This window comes from Alligator sinensis, unplaced genomic scaffold (assembly GCF_000455745.1).
Source record: "Alligator sinensis unplaced genomic scaffold, ASM45574v1 scaffold1118_1, whole genome shotgun sequence".
Taxonomy (NCBI): Eukaryota; Metazoa; Chordata; order Crocodylia; family Alligatoridae; genus Alligator; species Alligator sinensis.
The window spans coordinates 857,195-880,818 of record NW_005842070.1 but is presented as its reverse complement, the minus strand read 5'-3'; the positions used below and the strand labels follow the sequence as shown (position 1 = coordinate 880,818).

At 37.2% G+C, this 23,624-nt stretch overlaps 1 protein-coding gene across 21 annotated transcripts in view; it reads left to right on the top strand.

Annotated features, from left to right (window-relative positions):
* ARPP21 (cAMP regulated phosphoprotein 21) overlaps positions 1-23,624 on the top strand; it is a 276,847-nt gene that overhangs the window by 131,998 nt on the left and 121,225 nt on the right. For 19 of the 21 annotated variants that reach the window (XM_025204112.1, XM_025204113.1, XM_025204114.1 and 16 more), the window contains 8 exons: positions 3,320-3,488; positions 5,177-5,382; positions 6,221-6,262; positions 7,114-7,203; positions 11,279-11,435; positions 12,633-12,711; positions 14,119-14,178; positions 15,621-15,761. In XM_025204112.1, the coding sequence (XP_025059897.1) occupies positions 5,215-5,382; positions 6,221-6,262; positions 7,114-7,203; positions 11,279-11,435; positions 12,633-12,711; positions 14,119-14,178; positions 15,621-15,761 (737 nt within the window). In that variant the 5' untranslated portion in view covers positions 3,320-3,488; positions 5,177-5,214. Of the gene's footprint in view, positions 1-2,125; positions 2,148-3,319; positions 3,489-5,176; positions 5,383-6,220; positions 6,263-7,113; positions 7,204-11,278; positions 11,436-12,632; positions 12,712-14,118; positions 14,179-15,620; positions 15,762-23,624 lie in introns of those variants that run through there. The other 2 variants (XM_025204116.1, XM_025204118.1) reach the window with 2 other exon arrangements.

Genomic DNA, 23,624 nt, shown 5'->3' with positions numbered 1-23,624 from the left:
AGGGAAAGCCTAAAGCTTCTTATGTGCAAAATAAACACATTCATTAAAAAATCATTTAACAAATGACAACTACATTTCTAGCCCAGAGCAAACAGTAATCACCCAGGTGCTTGAAACTTGTTTACTAACCTATTACATAATTTTTTTTATTAAAGTGGCTCTAAAAATGGCAGTGTAGGCGTTCTTATTGTGTCTCTATGGCCAACGTCCTTAGGAAACTTTACAACTTGCAGTATCCCTATAAGAATTGCTCACTTGGAAGTGAAAATGTTGTTTTTACTAGTAAGATGCTTTGCAATCTTCACCTGGGGACTAGAAGAAGAAGTGTACCAGTATTAGTGCTGGTGATTTGGCAGCTAGTTCATATCTGCACCATCACTGAAAGGTTACCAATAGTAAGATGTTTGTGCTGATCATTAAATAACCAGATGTCTGCCTGGAAAATGCTCAGGAAGCACATGTGTGTTTTGAGCCAAAAGATGCAATTTTACAGATATTTTTCTGTGTTTGACAATTAATTAAATGCATCTAAGCTTTAATAACTACATTTTATTTAATAATTAAATAGTATCTTCAAATTTATTATAAAAGCCGGATTTTCAGTCGAGCCTAAATGCATCCAGCATCTTCAGATAGTTAATATAGAATCAGTTGCTTTGAAGATGCAGTTTAACTGTGCCTTGTATTGTCATGTAAATGATACCCATTATATGTAAATTTTCCCCTAAATGAATGGGAATTTGTATTAAGGAAAAGGTGGGAAAACCGGAGGGTGATTGATGTACCATTCACTTTTTTGATTTCATTAGTCTCTTGGGTCAGGGAGTAATTGCATATTGTTTTAAAAAAAAAATGATTTTCACACAAAACTGAAAGATTGGTTAAGACCCTGTTTCCATATTATGTGTCATGGACATGGGGACTTAAGCAATCGTGCATTCTTAAGCACGTGGACTTACGTGATCCTCTCTCCCTCTCCTCCCTCTCTTCATACTCACAGGCACACTTCCACTCTCATTACTTGGTTCCAGCACATAACTCTGTTTCCTAGATCATTTTTACAATGACGTGATGAAATGCAGAATAAGTGTATAATCTTAATACCTCTTCAAGATACGTTGATGTTGCAGGTCTGAAAGATGATTCCGAAGTACTGTAAGGTTGTTTCCTTCATTGTCTTATGCCTTGCTGGTGAAATGCCTATATCTTTTGATTTTAAGATATAACAGTTTCCCGACTTGGCACTGAAAAATCATGTTGGCATTACAGACCTTAAGTGTAATAACGTGTGGGACTCCATTTATAAAAATAAAAAAATTAGTGAGCTTGATAAGATTATGCTGGACATCTGTGGAATAGGACCACTAATGCTGATATCTGCTGAAATCTTGGCAAATATCTCTAGTAGATGGATGTGAGGAAATCTGTGCTGCCTTTTTTTTGTTTGTGAATGGTTAATTTGGCACATATGGTAACATTGCTAAAAGGATGCAGAATCCTGAAATGATATGCTAATTTATGTTTAGGTTTTGCTGGAACTATCTGTCGGCTTGTCTACACAAGACGTTTACTGTGGAGTGGACTAATTAAATGTCTTGTGTCTACGCATGTGGCCCTATTAGGCCGCAGGCAATGAATTAACGCTGCTGCAGGGTAGTACTTGTATTTTACTCTGCAGTAAATATGAAGTGTTTTACTCTGCAGCAGCATGCATGCAGTCCCTGATGCAGCTGGCTGGGCGACAAGGGTACTTCAGTGCAGTGGTGGCTTGCTGGCTAGCCCCATATTGGATAATTCTCATGCCCCACCTAGCCCCTCTACAGCACTTCGAGGCAAGTCAGAGTAGCCCCTGGCCCCCTGTCAGCTAGGGCTGTTCTGACCCTGGTGCCTAGGAGCAATAAACTCTGGCGCAATATACTCCAGAGTTTATTGCTTTGAATTAATTGCACATGTAGATGCTCCCTGTGTTTTTCAGATGGATTTGGAGCTTTTTGACCCCATAGTGCCCCTTCTCTTTTTTTTTGCTTCTTTTTCAAGTGGAGTATAGAGAAATGTTATTCCTCTCTTTTTTCAGGGTGGGGGAGACTGAGGAAGTAGTGTCTTTGGAAGGGAGGGCAATCTGGTTCCCTTCAAGCTAGTCACATTGGGTCAGTGAATTACATTTTACCATAAAGTAGGCATACTTAAGTTTGAATGCTTGAATATAATTTTTGTTTTGTTAAGGCGCTTTACCCCCTCCCATCACTATAACATTACTGCTCCCCAAAGTAAAAACATTCATCTTCCATTCATTCTAGTGGCAAGGGTTTGCAGTATAAGACTGTACATCAGAACAAGGAGTATAAAAGAATTGGAGAATATATAGTTTGTGTTTTTTGTGACAAATTATCTATGTTTCTATTGCTTTGGCTTTTTTTTAATAATTATTTCTTTGAACAAATTATTTTGGCCTGATCCACACATGAACATCTCAACAAGCAACTTGTCATATGGAGACAATTTCCACATGACCATAGTTTGTAAATCTGTTGAATCCCTCTCAAAATGTTCCTTTTCTGTCAAATAAAATATCCAGCTGGCAGTAACAATCCTGACAAATGGTGTGCACTGCACTCCTAAAGCAATTGTTCCTTTAGTCAGTCCTGCTCCCTGAGCAATAATGTTGAGATCTCTTTTTCACATGCTGCCTCGAGGAAAGTTTTCACCGATTTTTTTTTTTTTTTTTTTTTTTTTTTTTTTTTTTTTTTTTTTTCCTTCCCCCCATTGTTTAAGGGGTTGGGAATTTTTTTTCTTCTCCTGCTGTCTTGGTCATTTCGGCTCTTATTCATCAGATATGCCTCATTAAATCAACATTTAAATGCACCATACCCTTAAGGAGGTCATTTTCTAAAAGCAGTCATGGAGCTGTTTTTAAAATATTGTTTAAAGCCTTAATTGGGGCTCGAGCTTTGGTCCCCCCCCGCTCACAGCCTATACTGATTTCCATTGAAGCAAACAGATGAGCTTATACATTTTTTTTTTAAATGAAAAGTGCTAGAATTCACTAAAAAAGGTTAAAATTGAAGTGAGTAATCTTCAGTGCATAATGCAATTGTTAATTTTAGCGCTTTGCGTAGGAGCTGTTATGACTTGAACAGCCGGCTCTAGCCTTCATTAGAGAAGAAGCAGGCAGTTTTGAGACAGGTGGAGCTGGATCAAGCTGTGAAAGTGATTTGCTTGAAGCTGGTCATTAGTGTTAGAAATCTGGTCCTATTTATTGCATCCTTAACCCTACCATGATTATTTCCATTATTATTATTTACTTTTCGTCTTTTTCCAGGTTGATGATGATCTGTCAAACTGTCTAAAGGAACAGCATGGAGATTGGCATTCTGAACTGTTAATGGGGACATGGGACGCGCATTGTCTTTCATAATTTGTGTGGATTTAACCAGTGAAGAGCAACAGAAGCAGCAAGAAAGACATCAGGAATTAAAGCAACTTTGAAGGTAAATAGCTTGCATGTTAATCTAGTGCTGTTGTGATATTTGTATTAGTAAATATTTTGTGAGCACGTAGATATATTAGTGGAATATGTGTACATAAAGGCATGTAGTGTGTGTGTGTGTGTGTGTGCACGCGCGTACATAAGTGCCTAAATCGTCTTAAGTTTGTTTGAGGTCATGTAGCTCATTAAATAGATTTTAAATTTTAGTGAATTATTTTGAGTTACAAGCGTAAGTACACAACAGCCAGAAACTAATTGGCAACATTATGTTTTCCAATAAAAAATTGAATGCTTTTGAGAAATTATTGAATTCTGTATTACTGTACTCTATAGCGTGTATGAGCTTACAATTCCGTCGTGACATTCAGATTCACACATCTGAAAGTCCTAAATGTTAGGAAAACCTCAGTCCACCAAATTCCCACAGTCCTCTGCAAAGCAATACTATATTCCTATTGTTATACAAGAAGAACTTTATCATAATTTGCTTTATTTAGTGTGCGAAAGCAGATGAAAAATCAAAATCTGAAGCCAGAAGTACCAAGACTTTAAAATGCATCTTTGTTTATATTTCCAGTTAAAAGAAAAGAGAGGGACAGTGTTACAGGACGCATCGAATGTTAATTATTAGCTGTAAAAAGAAATGTGGCGACCTATAGATTTGTCTAAATAATTTGTTTCATTGTTGGGAGGCGAGCAATTGCACAGTCTATTTCTGAAACGATTCCTTTTTCCACTGCAGTTGTTCATTGTTGGGTTTTTTTCTCTAGATACATCTTTACAAAAAAAAAAAAAAAAGCTAAATTATTCATAAGATTCATTTGACAGTTGATCAGTGGGGTTGTGTGGGGGCATGTTTTGTGGGGAGGGAGAGGAAAAATAATAATAGTCTTTTACTTTGATAAGCCATTTAAGGCTTCAGTAAAACAGTTCATTGTGAGCTCAGAGTAATGCAGTGCAGTTAAGATATCTTCATTAGAGCTACCTGCCAAGGGCTTCCAGGAGGATTTCCACAGTGACATGGAGAGTGACATGGGGTTTGGGAAGAAGCTTATGATTTTAATAATGGAGCTGTCAGTTTGATGCCTGGAAATGTTGACCCTGAGAGCTTTATTGCCAAATTTAGATTTCATATTTATATTGAATTATTACCTCTTCAAGTGAATTTAATTTTTTCCTGTAGTGAATGCTGTAGGCTCTCACTATACACAGAGCAGTACCTGAGAGAGAGAAAGCTGCAGTATTCTTTGAGGTGCTTTTTTTCTTTTTTAAACAGATTCTGGAGGAGGGGGAGCACTGATGTGCCTCTGACTGGAAGTGTTAATTGGTCATCCTCTATTTGATCCATCTGACTTATTTTTAATGGGGTGGTGGGGGAAAGAGAAACCCTTTTCCATTCCTGTCTCAAGCTCTGCAGTCGCACTTTGGCTGTGGAATGAGAAAACTTTACCTCAAATCTGGTTTTCATTTTCTACCACCAAGCAAGTTTTTTAAAATAAAGCTGCTTTTATTTGTTTATTTTGCCTCAGTTCCACTTAGACAGTGTTGATTCAATACCATTTTTCAGCTGGAGCATGTTGTCCTGAGCCACTTTATCTGGGTCTGCTTATCAAAGGAAATGAAATGATTCACTTGGGAATCGAAATAAAAAATTTACCCCCATTTTTTTGTGATGTTTTGACCTTTTAGGTCACCAAATCTTGTTGTTTTAATTTCTGTCTGGAAGAATGTCTGAGCAAGGTAAATTGAACCAGGAGACTGCGGAGGAAGCTGCGAAAGAGCAGGATTCTGCCATCTCCGAAGTGACCCCAGAGAACTGCATCATTAATAAAACTGAAAGCTCAGAAGTTGAAGAAAAAGAGGAGAAGCTGAGTGATGCCAAGACAGAGCTCCAGGTAAGAGGAAGAAGGGAGTGAATGTGGGTTGTCTGTTTGTTATTGTTATGATAATCGTCTCTTTCACTTGGCTCGATTTCCTTTTATTCTTCACTCCTTATTTCATTTTGATGCGTTCTTTTTCTCTGTGATTGTTTGGTGCTCCCCTACCCCATCTTACCTCATAGAGAGTAAGTGAGATCACTTAATTGGCTTTCAAAGCTATTTTGTGTTGTATTGTAGGTTTTTATTTTACTAGTGAGCTTGGCACTGAGTGCCCGCTATGAAATTTTGGTTTAATATTAGACTGATAGTTTTCCCTCCTTAGGTTTTTAAGAATAATCTTGTGCTGATGAACGGATTGGTAACACAGACAGAATTTTTGGTTTGGTTAATTTTATAGCGTATGCCATATTTTAAAATAGAACAGTTACTGCCAGAAACAGTTGCAAGTATGCACAGCTAAAGAAAGATAATTAAAAACCTGAGACTTTATCAGAGGAGCTTTTTTATTACTTAGAAATGTAAAAAGAAAGAAACCAAAGTTAGTGGGAGCTCTGACATTTAAAAGAGAGAGACGTTTGGAGAAAGGAAAAGGCTTGCTTAAACGTTGTCTTTTATTGTATTTTTTATTTGGGCATAAAATTGCAAAACACTGCTAAGTCTGCATACTATTATGCGAATCAGATCAATGCACAGAGTCAGCAGAGGCAATTCTTAACTCTTCTGCTTTTCAGTTGCTTTAGGGAAGTTGCTGTATGATACAGTATTGCTTCAGGAATAATTTAATGAAGTATTGCTGATATTCCCATTGCGGGCATTTTACATTAAAAAGACACATGTTGATTGTTTCACACAGAAACGAGGTGCAAACCAGAACCAGCAGAAGAAGAGATCCAAGGTAAGGCTCCTTCTGTAAGTGAAATGTTAGCTCAGTGTACCATAGTGACATTCAGATGGCTGTCTGCATATGTGACAATAGCTTTTACTGTTCTCTTTACCTCACAAGCATGTAGCACAAGGATAGTTTCACCAGATATTAAGTGCTAATGTCCCCTTTTTGTCTATCCTGCCATATGCTCTTGAGCTGGCCATGTGCTTGAGAGGGTATACTGCATGTGTGCTTGTGTGTGTGCAACTAGAAAAAAAAATCTCATTCCTTTTTTGCTTTTGTAATTAACGTTTTTATTTGACTTCTATTTAAGAGGAATAATCAAGCGGGAGAAATCATAGGGACTGAAGATGCTGAGTACAAGGAAGGGAGCTAATTAGTGATTTTTCTCTTTTTTTTCTCCCCTTTTCTTTTCAGCTGAGATTTCTTTATTCCCTATTTTTGAAGGGCAGGGTAATAAAATAAATAAATAAATAAAAATAAAAGGTTTAAAATATATTGCCAGCGGTCAGATTTTTATATTGCTGCTGGCTACAGCAAATAAGTGTCTTTGACTCTGCTATTTATTTTTCTTGTGGTTGTGTATTTTGTTTTTCCTTTATGATTTTCAGTGGAAGTGAGAGGTAGCAAAAAGGCTGAAAAGCAAAAGCTGCATGGCGTGGCACACAGTGTGCTGGACAAAATCTACTTTTTATCGTCTTCTATTTGCCACGTGCATATAACTGCATCTCGGGCAAATAGAGCTTGGCAGGATGAGCGGATAGTTATTGCTTGAAATTTTATTAGGGTGGTTGATGCATTTGGAGATTTGCGATGAGCAGTAGTTTTCTTTTGTTTTCTTTTCTTTCTTTCTCATTCAGTCAGGAGCTAAGGGAAAACTGGTCCGGAGCCTTGCTGTGTGCGAGGAGTCTTCCCCTCGCCTGGGAGCAGAAGGTCTTCACGATAATCAGGTACATCTGAAATCATTGCTGTTGACTGCATGGTTGACTTCCACTTACACTTGCATGATTATGTTACTTAATTGGGCTTTTAATGCTACATTTGGGGAAAAAATTACATCCAACAATGCACAAGATTTTATGAAGTTATCTGGTTTAGCGTGAACTATTATTTTGCAATATTGTAGTAGTTTAACAGTATGTCACAGGGTGTTGTTTGCTTTTTTTTCCAGACCCCCTGAAAATTTCAACAAATGGAAAAGAATTCAAAAGAATTCAGATTTAAAATTTAAAATAAATAGATAAAATTGTTCTTTTTGTCTAAGGCTCTCACTTTGGAGGCTACACCAGATACAGTTCTGAATATGCACCGGTTTCTAGTTCAGCTGAGATCTATAATGTATCAGTCTCTCCAGTGTGCACTTCACAATAATACACACATCATTGACTCTAATATATATTGGCAGTGAAGAGGGTGCACCATTTGACATTTGGTGCAGATTTTCCAATATAAAAAAAGCATGAATCAGTCTGTACTGGTGTTGTATTCCATTTATTCCAAAGAAATCTTCTTGGACCAAAACTTCATTTCAATTCAAGCCAACAGATTTAGACCATGGCAGATAGTCCTTTTAGATTCTCTTCCAAAAAAAGGTCATAAACTATTTTTTTTTTTTTTTTTTTTATTTGCCCACTGAAAGCAAGATTAGAAAAAAATCCTTAAAAGCTACCAGCATTGATACTTAAAAGCTTCAGTTGTTTTATTGGTAAATGAGATCAGCCACAGAGAGAAAGAAGGGGAAAGACTGAGAGAATGGCTTTCGTGAGCTCAGAATATTTAAATCACATTTATTAAGTGTACTTTCTTGGAGTTTTCTCTATTGACTTGAAATGAAACAAATCAAACTCTCCTCTTAGGCTCATAAGTATGGAGAGGACTTTTTTTCTTATTTCTTTTTGAAAGACCAAAAACCAGATCTTGTTTAGCAGGTGAACTTCTCCAAGTTCTCACTGCTCTACAATGATGCTTATGCAGTAGAGCAATTGACAGATTATTTTATCAGTTGTTCAGTTGTAGGTATACGCTTTTTTGCTTAACTTGCGTTATTAGAAATGTGTGGCTTTTGTTCTGCATTTTATTTGTGTTTTCTATTGTTTAATGGAGAATGAAAGGAGAATAATATAAATATAAGAGATTGTATTAAACATCGCATGGTAGTTTATAATGTACTGCACAGGACGTATGTTAAACTCCACGGAGGTTGGCAGGTTTGGGTATAATATACCTCTCCTAAACTGCGCCCTGATGCCAGACAGAGGAGGGGTTCCTTACATACATCCTTTGGTCCTACCCCATGTTTGACAAGGTACTGGCAAGAATCCTTGGACTGTTACAAAGATCACAGGAGTCAAAACACCCCTGGACACCATTGTCTGTTTGAAAGACAATTGGCTCGGAGTAATCGATTAGATAGGAACTATACTTTGTTCTTATTGGCCTTTTGCTAACTAATACAGATTAGCTTTGCAAAGGAAAGCTACTCCTGCATTCTCCTCCTTGGACTGGCTGAAGGATATTGGAAGTATTGTGCCAAACGAAATGGTTTGCTTTCACGTTAAAGGAAAAAGAAGCATATTTTCAGTTTCTTTGGAATTTTTTTATTAGTTTATCTTAATGGTTTACAAAGCACAGGGTCTTAAGTACCAGAGAATGTATGGTACATTGCCAGCACTACAGAGTATGGATTGTACTGCAAACCTAATGTTTGTATTTATATTTGAAAATTTGCCTTCATTTTCCTGTGTAGGAAAAACTTGTTACCTGTATTACTTGATCTTGAACGCTTACCTGATGGTTCACTATGTCCTTACTTATAAGGAATGTTGCCTCTAATGTTATACTATTGATCTATCAGTGTATTATTGCAACTTGAACATTTCTTTTGTTGTTCACTCTACTTACCTTGTACCAATGTACTTATTAATATTGTATTTTACTATTGAGAAAAATCAATAAAAATAAATATAACAAAAATATATAATAGATTGCTTTCACGACTACAGCCCCTTTGTGTGTTTCTTCAAATGCAACCAAATACTTTAGTAGCATGTTATATGTACACAAAGTGTATGCTGTTTGTTTCTGTGTTGTTTATGCTGTTTGTAAAGTCTGTCACTTTTTTCTCTCTCTGGTTACTGTAGGTGTATTTCAATAGTCATTCTCAGTTTGGAATTAAAGTCCTGAGGATGGATTAACTAGTTACAATTTTTTTTCTTTTTGCTTAAAAGAAATAATAGCAGAATCACCCTCCATAGGTAGCCCAGGGAATCTGAAGTTGGTCTTAAGATTGATTCATATAAAACCCTAATGTAATGAAAATGGTATTTAAATTTCTCACTTGGACAAGGGAAAGCACGGGGGGAAAACACTTTAGTCCATTGAATGTAAGTTGGCAGTATAGGGGATATTCTCCTGCATAGCCTTATTTCAGATGCCTGAGAGTTCCTAATCCTTTACTGTATTCAGTGCAACCTTTTGTTAGCATTTCCACCTTACAATAATAACAGTAGGGATTGAGAAAACCGTCGTGTTTTGGATATATGACTTACTTCAGTTTTACAGTGCCTTGCATCTCAAGTCTTTTGTACCACATTTCAGCTTTATGAAAAGAATAAGGCACCGATTCAGCAGAGGCAGTGTTGAATTCCTGCCTTACTGTGACATGTTTACCCTGATAACTGGCTTTGTTAAGATTTTTTTTGTCTTATGCTTGTGGTGGCTGATTTTTTTTTCTTTTTTTTTTTTTGTGGGGGTTTTGGGGTTTTTTTTTGTTTTTTAAGTAACATTTTAATGACTCTAAGGTGTGTAATAGTTATTGCAGGCATCACTTAAGTTCTAATATTCTTCTGCTTAAAAATACATTATAATTTTGTAGAGATACTTGCTTTTCTGTAAATCAGTTGGCTTTGGAACTTGGTAATGAAAGGCAGTTTTTATTATTTTTTCTAATATTAATTAATTTGGATTTTACTGATGTGATGGTCATCACTCATCAATTATGAAATGTGCCCTATGTAAAATGCACACTTTTAATATTACTGACTTTTGCTAGAATTTGATATGAGCATGCATTTTTACAAAGTTTATATATCTGATATCGTTAAGTCATTTTTATATAAAAAAGTGAAAATACTGAGATACTTTCTTTTTCCCCCTTCATACAGTCAGGTTCTAGTCCTTCTAAATGATAATAGCACTGTTTAAAATTTTCTTAAATACCAACCTGTGGGTTTCTGGGTTTTTTAAACTGCTGTCTCAAAAATCTAGTGTTGGTGCAAATGGAGATTAATTAGCAATAAAATCCAAAACAAGGAGGTCAAACACAACAAATTTCCCAGTTTTCTAATAACTGCAGCTTCAAAGGGATTCAAGGTCTTTGAAATGCCAAAACCTTTACAACATAGATTTCTGAAGCATTAGAGAAATTTCGTTAGTATAGGCACTTTATCCAAAAATATAATGCACATTTTAGCATTAGCCTAAACGCAGCATTGTCAGACGGCTTTTAATGTGATAAACCTGATAACCTAATATGTCTAATAGGGTACTATTGATTTTATTATTTATGGGAAGTGAATGATTATTAAAACCTGTATAGCACTAGATGTGTTCATGGCACTTCATATGAATTTGCAACATTTTTTCCACGGAAAAAATGATATATTATCTTTAACAGTTTCTATCAAGAAATAAAATAATGTAAGGAAAGATCCCATATGAATTTCCAATATTATAACAACTATTAAGTGAATCTTGATCACTAGAAATTGAGAACAATGTGCTTTTTAATATTTGCAAACTAAGAGGTGTTTAGTTTGGGAATATTAAGGAGGATATTCTGACTTTAATGGAAACACACATCTGATAGCAGTTTGGCCCTAAGAATACATTATTCTCCTCATAAGATTAATTTATTAATGGCTTCAGTTTTTCTAACGGTGCACACCGTAATGTAAACCTCTGCAATTTGGAAGCCATGTACAGTTTACAGAATCTGGCCCTAAATTGTTATGTTTTTTTCAACAGGAATCAATACAACTACAGCTTTCAAGTTTCCCCAGCCTACAAGAAGAAGACAAATCTAGTAAAGATGACTCTGAGAAAGACAGAGAGAAAGAGAAGGATAAAAACAAAGAGAAAGATAAAACCTGTGAAAAACCCAAGATCAGAATGTTATCAAAAGGTGAACTTAAAAGTATTTAAATCATTTTTATGGTAACACATGCGAAACTTCTGAACTTGCATTTTATATACACTGACATCTGTGTGTGTTTTTGTCTATGCGTTACACATACAGCAAAAACTCTGTAGATATTTATATGTTGAACATCAAATTTAAGTGGATAAAAGGGAATAAATGTCACAAAAGGATGGGTGTAGAAGGAGGTAACGTATATAGTCACATATCTATGACACTTCTTCATACAGCATAATAGTTTGTATATAGCAGCTGTTTAATACATAACTGTGTTTACATGTGCATGTGCAGTGTATTTCAATATATGTATATGATAAATAATATTTATGTAAAAGATAGTGTAAGAATGCATTACCTCTTTAGTGAAAATAGGTTTTGCCACAAAGATTTCTACCCCTATATATTGCTTATGCCCTATTGGTCTGTTCATTAACGTTATTGAGAAATCTGTGCATGGCTTTTAACCCGCACTTTTAAATTACCCATATTGTAATTCTGGTTTAGCAGAATAGGTACGTGCAAGATGTTTTTGAATCCAACTTATCTTTTTATTTGCAATACATAATTTTAGCCATGTTACAAAACCACACCGTAGATTCTTAAGGATAAGCATTGCCTGCCTGTGGGCAGGCAGATCCTTAGCAGAAGTGAATTGTCAATTGTCTTCAGAGGAGGATGACAGAGCTCAACAGCTGAGAATATACCTAGTGTTGGGAAGACCCAAAACCCACAGTGTAAATCTACTTTGAATACGCTATTGCTGCTTGCCATGATTACCTACCAGCTTTCAGAAGTTACTGGTGCCAACATTTTAAAATGGTTAGAGTTCTCACTGGCATGGCATATCTGCATATGCTTCATGTTGAATTTGACAAATGTGTATTTAAGGGTAGTAAGTTGGAAGTGCTTGGGTGACATTAAACACCTTCTATGATATGGAAAGGGCAGCACTCCCTGTTAACATCCAGCTTTGGTGCTGCCTGTTAGTATAGTACAGAGAAAGGTAGGTTTCCTTCCGGTGCTTCCTGGGGTACAGCTCATTTTAAGTAGTAACAAGCATGTACATTTTAGAATGTTTCTTCAGACTACTGACTTGAAAACAGAATTTGCCTCATGAGTGACTTAATTTTACCTTTTGAAATGAAATGGTTGTCTGTTTTTTTTTTTGTCTTTTTTTTTCAGATTGCAGCCAAGAATATACAGATTCAACAGGCATAGATTTGCATGAATTTTTGATTAACACATTAAAGAATAATCCCAGGTAAGTAGTCGTGCATGTAGTTAGACTCCTTGTATAGCCCTGGCCATATCATACTGATTATACATCTTGTAGTACTAGTTTTAGAGAATGCTATCAGGGAGAAAGTAATGATGGAAGCATGCTAATTTTAACAAGAAGTCATAAACCAATCAACCCCCACTCCATAGGCTTTCCAGTTTCCCACTGCTTAATTGCTTTCCCTGAAATTTGACCATTGTGTCTATTTTCTTCCCCACACAACTACATCCCAAGCCTCTTACCACTAACATATAGCCTATACAATTTGGGCTATTTGTATGTATAGGCTGCAGTTTTCTCTCAGAACTGCTATATACAAGTCTCACCATATTGTTAGTACTAAGAAGCCTCCTTATGCACACAATCAATCTGGAGCTGTAAAGGCATTGCGCTATAGAAGTTCTTTTTGACTGTATAAAGAAAGTTTTAATAAAGATCTTCATACACATTTTATTTAAAATACTCATTTTTCTTGTTGAAAAAATTGCATAGTACCATCTTTCACTTATAGGAAACCAGGAAATAATTGGGCAAAGAGCAGTTTATAGATTAAGTTAAAAATCTCTGGGATTTCGAAATGAATAAACTCACATTTCACATTAAAGACAGAAAAGCCCTTGAAATATCCTATAAATAAATGGTTTGCTAGCTGGGAGGGGCAGCTGGAAAATGTGTTGGGAGTGCCAAGTTGTGGAAAATATTCAACATTTACTAAAAAATCATAAGTTGGATTCTTAAAGTTCTAAAACAGAATATTGTGATTCAGAAAGACTGTGGTTTTGCCTCCTCAGACTGCCCTATGTCATTATTTTTAATAAGTTGGGTGGCTGAATTATGAACCTCACTGCATCCTCTCTTGCTGAAAAATCCATAATGGAATATATTTTTTGTTTCTATATATTTGTTTCCTTTTAGACAGACGCATGTGATTTCCTACCCAAAACAGAGTTCCTATGAAGAATTTCTTTTGGTTGAAACCAGATTTGCCATCAGAAGTCGGCTTTGATGGCAAAGTTTCAACCATTTGCTACTCTGAAAAGAAACATGATAAATGATATCTGTATACTTGCAATATCGCCATTCCCCACTTGTAGAAAGGGACATTTCCCATAAGCCATTTGAACAGACCTTTGGGGCTGGAAATGTTGCCAGGCATTTGTCCTCTAGTAGTAATGAAGTCCATTTCTTATTTTGTGTCAGCATGGGTAGAGAGGAGGAAGTCTCTTTTTTCGTTCACCAGGTGCACCAAAGCAAATATTAGAATCAAAGTAGTTATACCATTTGTAAATAAATAAAGGGACTCCTGTGATTAATGTAAAAGTGACACTGTTGTATATCTAAAAATATTTTGATAGTTAATCCTTCAAATCACCATGTTTCTCCTTATAGGGACAGAATGATACTCTTGAAAATGGAACAGGAAATTATTGATTTTATTACTGACAACAAGTAAGTTAAGTTTGTTTATTGGTTAGTTTCTGCCATGTGAATATTTGCATGCTATCGATATGTATTGTGTTCAGGGAATAAAAATGCCATTCATCTGGGAAAGATACTTAAGTGTTCTAAATCCACCAGGTGCTGGAGCTTAGCACCTTGCAAGATCAGGCCCTAAATTCCTGATAAATGGCTTTCAGTAAGACCTACAGATTAGCATATGATAGTGTAACAAAAAGCATGGCTTTTAATTTTTATTACAGTTCTCTAATGGCTTCCAGCTGGCTTCAGTCAGTTATGGCCAGAAATAATTGTAAAGCTTTCATTGCAAAGGATATAATGCAATCATCCCTAAATAAGGATGTATAATCAAATATTCTATCGCTCAATTTGCTCTTCACACTACAGTATTTTAATATGTTGAAAAATAAAATTAGACCTTCTTTTAAGGGATAAAAAGCCCTTGTTTTTATTCCATGTATTAATGTTTTATGCTACTGGTTTATGTTATTGGCTAAGAACAAATAAAAATAAAACAAAACAAAAACCCTGACAGTTTGAGGGGGGAAATAGACATTTTAAAATGCGGGGAAAGGGAAGAATAAAAGGCTTGTCCTTTAAGGACATTAGTCAAAAGCTCATGATTTGGAGGTGAAAAAGTCTTTCCTAATGTGCCTTGCCCAGGTGTCGAATGATGTACTTGGAGGCAAAGTGTAGGGGAGGGACCAAGTACTTCCTGATATCGGCTGATGCTTAACTTAACCCATAAAAGTCTCTGTTTCATTGTTACTGGCCACAGATGTACCCCAGGCCCCCACTACATGTTACAGGTATCATGCAATTAACTGGTTAACTGTGCAGTTACTTTGGGACCAGCTTCATGCGCAAAATATCTATCATGCCATATAAAAAGCTCCAACCAGCTATAAAGTTAGATCTCAAAAATGTGTACTAATTTTATAACTGGTTGCTACCAAGCTTTAATTTGCACATGTAGCAGAGTCTCCCCTGCGGTTGGGAGCCCCATCAGCTCCCAGGGCTCCCAGATATACAGTGGTGTACCATGGCCATCCGGGGCTGGGAGTCTCTCGGCCTTGGCAGCTGCTGCCTCTGTCCTGGCAGCATCCCGCAGCTGCCAGGACCCTGAGCCCAGGCAGCTCACCTTCCAGCTGGGTCCCAGTAGTCATGGGGGTGTAATTGTGGAGGCATAATTGTGTGGGTCATGGATTAGATCTCATTGCGCCTTTGTGTAAGTGTAGAGGGGGCCCCGATAATTTCCTAAAACGTAGCCACTATAATTGGCTTTTTGCCTTCCTGCAGCAAACTTGTGTATACATTTGCAAAGGGACAGCAGTAAGTTAAATTACTGCATATCAAATATAAAAATATCTTCCTATAACATTCCCACCTCTGAGCAATAAAAAAATATAACTGATCAGTGTGTTTTCTTCCAGCAATCACTACAAAAAGTTCCCTCAGATGTCTTCATACCAGAGGATGTTAGTGCACCGAGTAGCAGCTTATTTTGGGATGGATCACAATGTGGATCAAACTGGAAAATCTGTAATTATCAACAAGACCAGCAATACTAGAATGTAAGTAGCACCCTTACTGTGCTTTTCTTGTTTTCTTTTCATATGAGTCAGCTTGTATCAGGGCTACATGGCGGTTTTTTTTAAACCTTCATTTTTTGTAATTTTGTTATCATTCATTCTGATTATGGGATGCTCTTATATTCTAGCAGGATTTCTTGGAAAATTATCTGAGGTTTTGAACATTTAGAGCCTCAGTCACCCTGGTTGTTTTCATGCCAGAATCCTATATAATGCCTCTGGAGTAGAATGCTACTCTGCTGATTCCTTAACACTGCTGCATAGTTATAGAAAGTAATATATTGCTTACAGTGTTGCGGGGAGCTGTGCAGGTACTTTCAAATAATGCAGAGATACTGGCAAGGCGCTCCTTTTCTTTATTCAGTGTCTCTCTGCTTTGAAGGTTCCTGTTTTGTCTGGCTTGCTTATTTAGCATTGGATTTTTTCTGCGGGTCTTTAGTCTATTACCAATACACCATTTTGTAATGCAGACTAAGTAATTAGTACTTGTAATGGGGATTTGGCATGTGGACTGAAGGTACTGGGGAATGTCTCTTAAAAATTATTTTGCTCTTTTACCCTATAGTTAGGGAATTTTAAATACCCATTTGATTTTTGATATCCAGGGGTTTTGCATAAATTCAGCTACAAAGATTATAAAACAATGTGTAATCCCTTTCTATTAAACTTCTTATATATGGCTTTTCTAGGTAACATTTCTTTATAAATTTTATTTTGAAAGCTTGCTATTCAACTACAGTAAGCAGTTTGGGGAGCTGATCTTATAGCCAGTACTCATGTAAGTTACCCAAGCTTGTGCCAGTAATCCCATGATTTCTGAGATGAGTAAAGGTTGCAGGACTTGGCCCTAATGGCCTGAATTTTAGAGGTACAGAAACAGAGGTACAGAAAAAAATTGGGCCACCAACGTTTTAGTAGGTGAGTTGTACCATTTTATAGAGAATCCAACAGTATCTTGTGTGTGGATGTATGTGGAAAGAAGTCTGAGGAATGAGACCAGTTTTTTGGGATACTTCTGCTTGTTTTCAAACAAGAAATAATTTCTAAAATCCTCTACAAGTTTGTTTTAATTTTGTTTTATTCGTTCCTATATCTTTCCACCTTTCCTCCCCTCCCTACCTACGCAAATAGGTATAATTGTTATAGAATAACAGTGGAAGTAGAAACATCCTAGCAGCACAATTTATCTTGTTGACTAGAACTTTCAAAATTGTTTGTATTTTGAGCTTCCTTAGTTGCCTTGACATGCATCTTGTAGACCACTGACAGTGGAATTGCTTTGCCTCGCTCAGAAAACACTTTCTCATCAGGATTTAGCTTCTAAACAGAAATCTAAAGTTCCACTCGGTGCTTAGGTGAAAAGTTTTGGATTTTGTCAGACCTGGTAGCTCCTATATTGGTGGAGTGAGGCAAGAAGGACAGTTTTGGTATTTTAAAAGCCAGCATCACAACCGGCACTAATTGGCACCTTTGCTGGCAGGCTCAGCAAGGGAGGCCAAAGTCTAAATGGGTTTTTCAGGCTGAACTTTCCTTTCAGCTCTGGATGTGTTTTCTGCAGGTTGTAGTTAAGACACAGATAGAATTACTGAGAGAATTGTTCCTGCCATTGTCCCTAGTATACTTGTTTCATGATTAAGCAGAGCACTCCAGCTTTCTGCATGGTTAGTCTGTCCCTTCCATGAGCACTGAATAAATGCAATTTCTTTTCTTTTTGTTATTTTACACAGTTGTTTAATGCAAACCATCTTGCCCTTAAGGGCATATTAATCTACTATCCACTGTTCAGTATATGATTTATAATAGTTAGATGTGGATCTAGTGTAAAGCTTTGTAGAAGTTGTATTCTTTCCCAGGTGGAGATGGTGGCATACTTGTAAAATTTCCTTTTTTCTTTGAGTTGTGGATTTCATTATCAGGATAACTATGACAAAGGATTTGTGTTCATGGCTTAGAAAGGATTGAATGACACAATGTTGGATTTCAACAAAATATATAAAAGAAAGATATCTTTTCTATAAAGCAAAAATCATGATGTGCGTTCTTTAAAAGACCAGTACTGTCAAAATGTTTTTGAATAAGAAAAAGCTACAAATTTAGAATGACATAAAAACAAGATAAGAGCAGTAACAACCAATCAGTTATTTAGATTAGCTGTGTGAACTGTTGGACCGTTTTGAGATGGTGAAATTTCATTTCAAGAAATTATGGGATGCATATAAAAAAGTGCCTATGGTCCACTTACCTAGTCTTTATCAACTGATAGTTTTGTATGGGATTTTAACATGATTTTTGCAGGGAGATGGTGACTATGAATACCTGCTCAGGGAGTAGGTAGAAGAAAGCATAACCCAGAACTTTTTCACAGATTGTCCAGAAAGTAGGTCTGAGTATAGTTATAAACTTAATTGCCATCATCTGAAATACTTGCACAACATCAACAGACTGTAGAACCTAGAATTCTGATAGACTCCCCAGTGATTTGATTTAGAACCTAGTGTTCTCAGAGGAAGCACTTTTACTTAGTTTAGACTTGGAACTAAATTCTGGGAACCCTTTGGCCAGATCCAGGTGTGCAGGGGTTTTCCCTGTAGCAAACCCCTCCCCTCCCCCTTCCCCCCAAAAAGCCCAACCGGGTGGGGGAGGGGAGTGGTTCCCTGGCTGGCTGTGGCGCAGGGTACCACAGCTCTAGCCCCACACTGAGGTAACCCTGTGCCCCAGGCAGCCCCTCTGCAGCACATGGAGCAGCAAGACAATGTGTCCCGTTGCAAAACACAGGGGCAGGGGTATGCACTGTGGAAGAGGGTAGTGGCTAGTATTTGTGCTGCTGCAAAGCATTTGAAAGAAGACTGAAAGTGATTGAAATATTACTCAATAGGGTTCATTTTAATTGCGACAATCCTAAGTACTTCTTTTAAATGTCACATTAACTTTACTGTTGGCCAAGCCTGACCTAAAGGCCAGTATGTCCAATAACTGTGCACTCCCCATATCTGGCTTGAGATCTGGTAATGCCCAGCATTTTTAGGCTCTTTCCAACTGCCAGTGTGGTAGAATATTATGAATCCCAAAACCACACAGCCTCACACAATAGATAGGAAAGAAGGCTTGTTATGTCACTTGGAGAATTTACAGATAAAAGAGCCCCAGAATTGTTTATTGGGCCTCCTGTGATATGTGTGCATGTTCATATGTATTCCTGAATAACCCTACAGGACATATTTCAATTACTGCTGTGTAGGTAAAGGTGCTGTTATGTACTCCTGTGGTAGAGTGATGGCTTGTGAATATTCTGCTGCTGCCTGACTCCCACAAGAGTTAAATAAAGACAGTGTCTCCTGTCATATGTGGATAGGGTGAAAATTCTGGAAGAAGATCAGAGTAGTGGTTTCTCCTGCCTCTCGATAACACCAGTCTTGATGAGGTGGAATAGTAACCCTAGAAATGTAGTGTTGCAAAGCTAAAAAAAAAAAAAAAAAAAAAAAGGAGCTGTTCAAGAAGAGCTTGGGTAAGCATCACCTGAGATAATTTAGAAACAGTTCATCCTGAATCTGTTTCGGGCATTAGGCCAGATGACCCTTGAGTTTCCATCCAGCCCTATTATTTTATGAATGATATTGTGGGGGGAGAGCAATAGAAATTTTAAATTTTGTTATCTCCTGGCCCTCTGTAAGTCCAGTGCATTTCGATATGCCTGTGTATGTCAGTGCATGTGAAGATACATGCTCAGGGAACAGAAATTTGAAGAGCTATAGAGGTGGAAGAGATTTGCAACTGAGCTGGGAGAGACTATAGAAGAAACATTATTTCTGTAACATCTTAAATTGTAGCTTCTCTAGGTAACTGAACCATAGTGACCAGTACACATTCCCAGATTCTGATTCTCTTTGGGTTTAAGTTTCTTTAGGATGGACCACTGAACCTCTGCAGCATCTCACTGAAGTCTGTTCCAGTAGATCACAGAGCATAATCAGGACCATGTGATCAGCTTACATTTGGAAGGCTGTCTTTGTAATACAGTACTTTCTTATTATTAAAAAGCGTATATTTTATGTAAAGCAGAGTTCATAATATTAATCACTTACCATAGAAATGATAACGCGCATAGAAGTCACCTCTGACATTTTTTTTTCTTGGGACCTTGTTGCATGCTACTGTGAGCTGCATAAACGTTAATCGGCTTAGCGCTAGCTTGCCGTCACACCTTCCATTTGAGTGGCCATATCTTAATGGAACAGGACCCGAGTTATGTGGACCAAGAGATAATCCTGCCCTGGAGTGGTATAACTTTGTGCTGGATAATGAGTGCTTTAAGCAGCTTAAAGGTGTTAACGTGGGGACAGTCCAGGGGTTAAGAGCTCCAAGAGCCGCCCAAATTTAATGTGCAACAAGGCCCTTAGTGTCATAACTGAGCAAGTCATTTTTAAAAGCTACAACAGAAAACTTTCTAAATTTTATCTTTTGTAGTCCACATGAGAAGCATGAACAAGAAAAGTTTTCAGAAGTGTGGGCTTTCAAAATGCAGCTAGTGGGGAATTCCTTACTTTGTTAACTATGAGAATGCTGCTGTGACTCCATTATATGTATATTTGTCTGTCATCTGTGTGTGTCTGTCATCTGCCTAAAGACAGCTAAAATGTATAGGCCACAAAGGCCAGTGCAATATGATATAAGCATGACTTTGACATGGAGCCAGTATTTTATTTAGGATGGCCTAAATGAGAGCCAAAAATAATGCGCCATCACTTATTTTGCCTGACATGTATTTTATGGGGAGGAAAATAGAATACTTTAGAGAACATTGCAAAGGCTGTTGGTATTTTTATGTCCCTTTGTCTATACATTCAGACTGATTACCCCAGTGATGATAGGTTATAATGAGGGGGCAGAGATGTAGTGGAGGATTTTAAAGGTGCTTGATAACTGCAGATTTTAATTCAACTGTACAGTTTATCACATGCACATCACCACATAAGCAAACAGGCCCAGCAGTGTTACTTGGCATTTAGGATGTTCAGTACCTGCAAAATGCAAGGGCTGTATTTATAAACTTTCATCCATTTTGAGGGCATATTACATCTCTTAAGAAATCTTTACACTTATATATACAGTCACCCTTTCAGTCGTGATTTTGTAATTTTTTTAGAATAGCAGGCTAGTGTGCCTTGTAAACTTTATAAGAAGGCAGTCTAATGGTATTTTTTTTCTTCTTTATTATTAGTCTGCTGCTATAAATTGTTGTGTTTTTAGATTTACCCTATTGACAGGGCTTTTGTTTCTTTGGCATGAATCCAAACATTTGAGCAGCACTAGCATATGCTATTTGTATTTAATGGGTTCCTGATAATCTAAAGCTGAATTGGGTATGATCAGTGTTGTATTCCATCTAGACTAATCTATCTTCTTTTTATCCCGGTAGCTTGAGTCACAGTTCAAATCATATTAATATTCTCTATCCCAGAAAATATAAAAATCCTAAATAGTATTTTCTGCCTAACCTGCATTTTTAAAAGCATTCTTTGCATATATAACATCTAAACCATTATGCTAATATATTTGTCTAGAGCTAAGTTTGGCATATTTATTGTGCTATGACTCTTAAAGAAGTAAAGAACCATTGCAACATGCCCATAAGATGGCACTTGATAGAGGTAGGAATTTAAATAGCATGGATCTATTCTTAACAGACTCTCCCCCCGGCCCCAACCCCCCATAAAGACAGGCCAAGAATACTGGTGTTTAAAATAAACTAGTTTTATAATTATAATTTTATAACTGGTTTTATATTGATATGATGGAATTGATTATGCTAAAGGTGGTTTCTGTAGCTGAAAGTTGTGACCTCTGGGGTGTACAGGAAAGTGTGTTTTTTCTCTATACTGAATAAGGCATTAATTATTACTCAATTTAGGTCACTTTTATGTCTTTAAGCATGTATTTGGTGGATGAAAAATATGCAGGCAAAAATGTTTCCATATCTTTTGGATTTGCATATATATTTGTGTAAGTGAATGCACATTTCATGTTTGTTATGAATGGACATTAATTACAGCAGTGCATTATATAGGTAGAGGCACTGACATTTCATGGGAACACAGTTACCCTAGCAAACTCTTTCGAAGTATTACCATACTTGCATATCACATGCATCCTTTCCTCTTTAACTCAGCCCTCCAAAATTGGGGTGCATGTCTTAAGCAGGGAAGCTGATTTTTTTTTTTTTTTCTTCACCGGCAAATAGGCATGCAGAGGCAGTGTGCTTCAATAGCTGCCAAGATGGCTACCACTTGTCTCTGGCCCAGCAAGCAGAAGGAGAGGAGTCCTGTGTTTAACTCTCTCCCAGTAGTAACTGTTAGCTGAGCACTGTTGCTTGTGCTTGAAAGAGCAGTTGAGCTGGTTCAGGTGAAATGAGCTGCTGCATGCAGTTACTTCTGGCTACTGTGTCACTCAGTTGGTTATGACTCTGGAAAAATCTTTGGGAAATCTTTGGGAAAAACACAAAAACAAGGTGTGGATCTTATGGGGGGGCAGGGTATGGCATGCGAAAATATGGTATCTTGCATCTCTCTTAAAGTCGCATTATCTTTATGAGACTAGAAATGATCAAAGTAGTGACGTCACAAAGAATCATTGTAATATAAAGCATAATATGGTAGAATACTCATGTAAACTACACTTCTGTCTTCCTTCCTGTGGTGGTCTGCATGAATAGGCAACCTGAGGCTTGTATCTTCAAGGAACTAGGAGCCAATTTCTCTACCTCTGCCCTGCACAGGTTTCTTTTTGTAAAGTTCCTTCCACTTTTAATGCTATTTTAGTTCTAAGATTGGTATGGCTAATAACTACAATACAGTTATTAGCCATAACAACGGCTAATGTAAACAGTAACTGTTGCACAATTGGAACTCAGGGATTCAAATCCAGTATGGTAACTGAGACATCTGTGCAGGGGCTGTTTAAGTGACATGCAGAATCAGAGTGCAAGGAATTGCATAAGCATGAAATAACAGCTACTGCACACTTGCATTGGTTGACTCATTTTATTGTGGTTGAATATATATTCTCACATTAAGCACTATTCAGTGTATTTTTGTCTTTTACAATAATAGGGTCCAATAAAGGAATTGATAAAACAATGAAGACAGACGAACCTAATGTTTAAAAGAATGGGCCTTCCACATGCTGTAGCTTTGATGGAACTAATGGATTGCAATTCATATAATGGATTTCCTTTCATAGAGATTTTTCATACAAAATTGCTTCTAGTGCAAAATAATTAGGAGTCACTGGAAAGTAGGAGAGTGGTGGGAATATCTCAGACTAACTATACAGTAGGATTTAGGCATCACAGTTTTCAGCATCGCAGTACTCTGCCGCTTTAAGGGAATCCATGGCCCTGAATTAGGCAGCTAGGATCCCTGGATCATTTATGGGAAGAGTTGCATACCTCAGAGTGAGATTTGCAAATAGCCAATGTGCTGAATGATGAACAACCTAAAATAGCCAGTATAAAAGTGAAACAGCCTCTGAGATTTGGGCATCTCTGGGATTTAGGCATGTTACTCTGGGTTACAAGTAGGCATCTCCTTTCATACGAGGTCCACAGCCCTGAACCCATTAGTGGAGTTGCACCCTTTTTTGACACCAAAGAGAGCCACTGGAGAGGGTGACATTTTTGCCTTTTTCCCAATATCTTAAGGATTAGAGCACTCGCTCAGGAAATGGGAGACCCAAATTAATTCCACCTCTTTCTGAAGGGATTTAAATTTGCTTCTCCCACCTCCCATGAAAATATTAGGCTATAGACTATTCTGGATTGAGTCACCCCCCCCCCCCCCAAGCTATCCC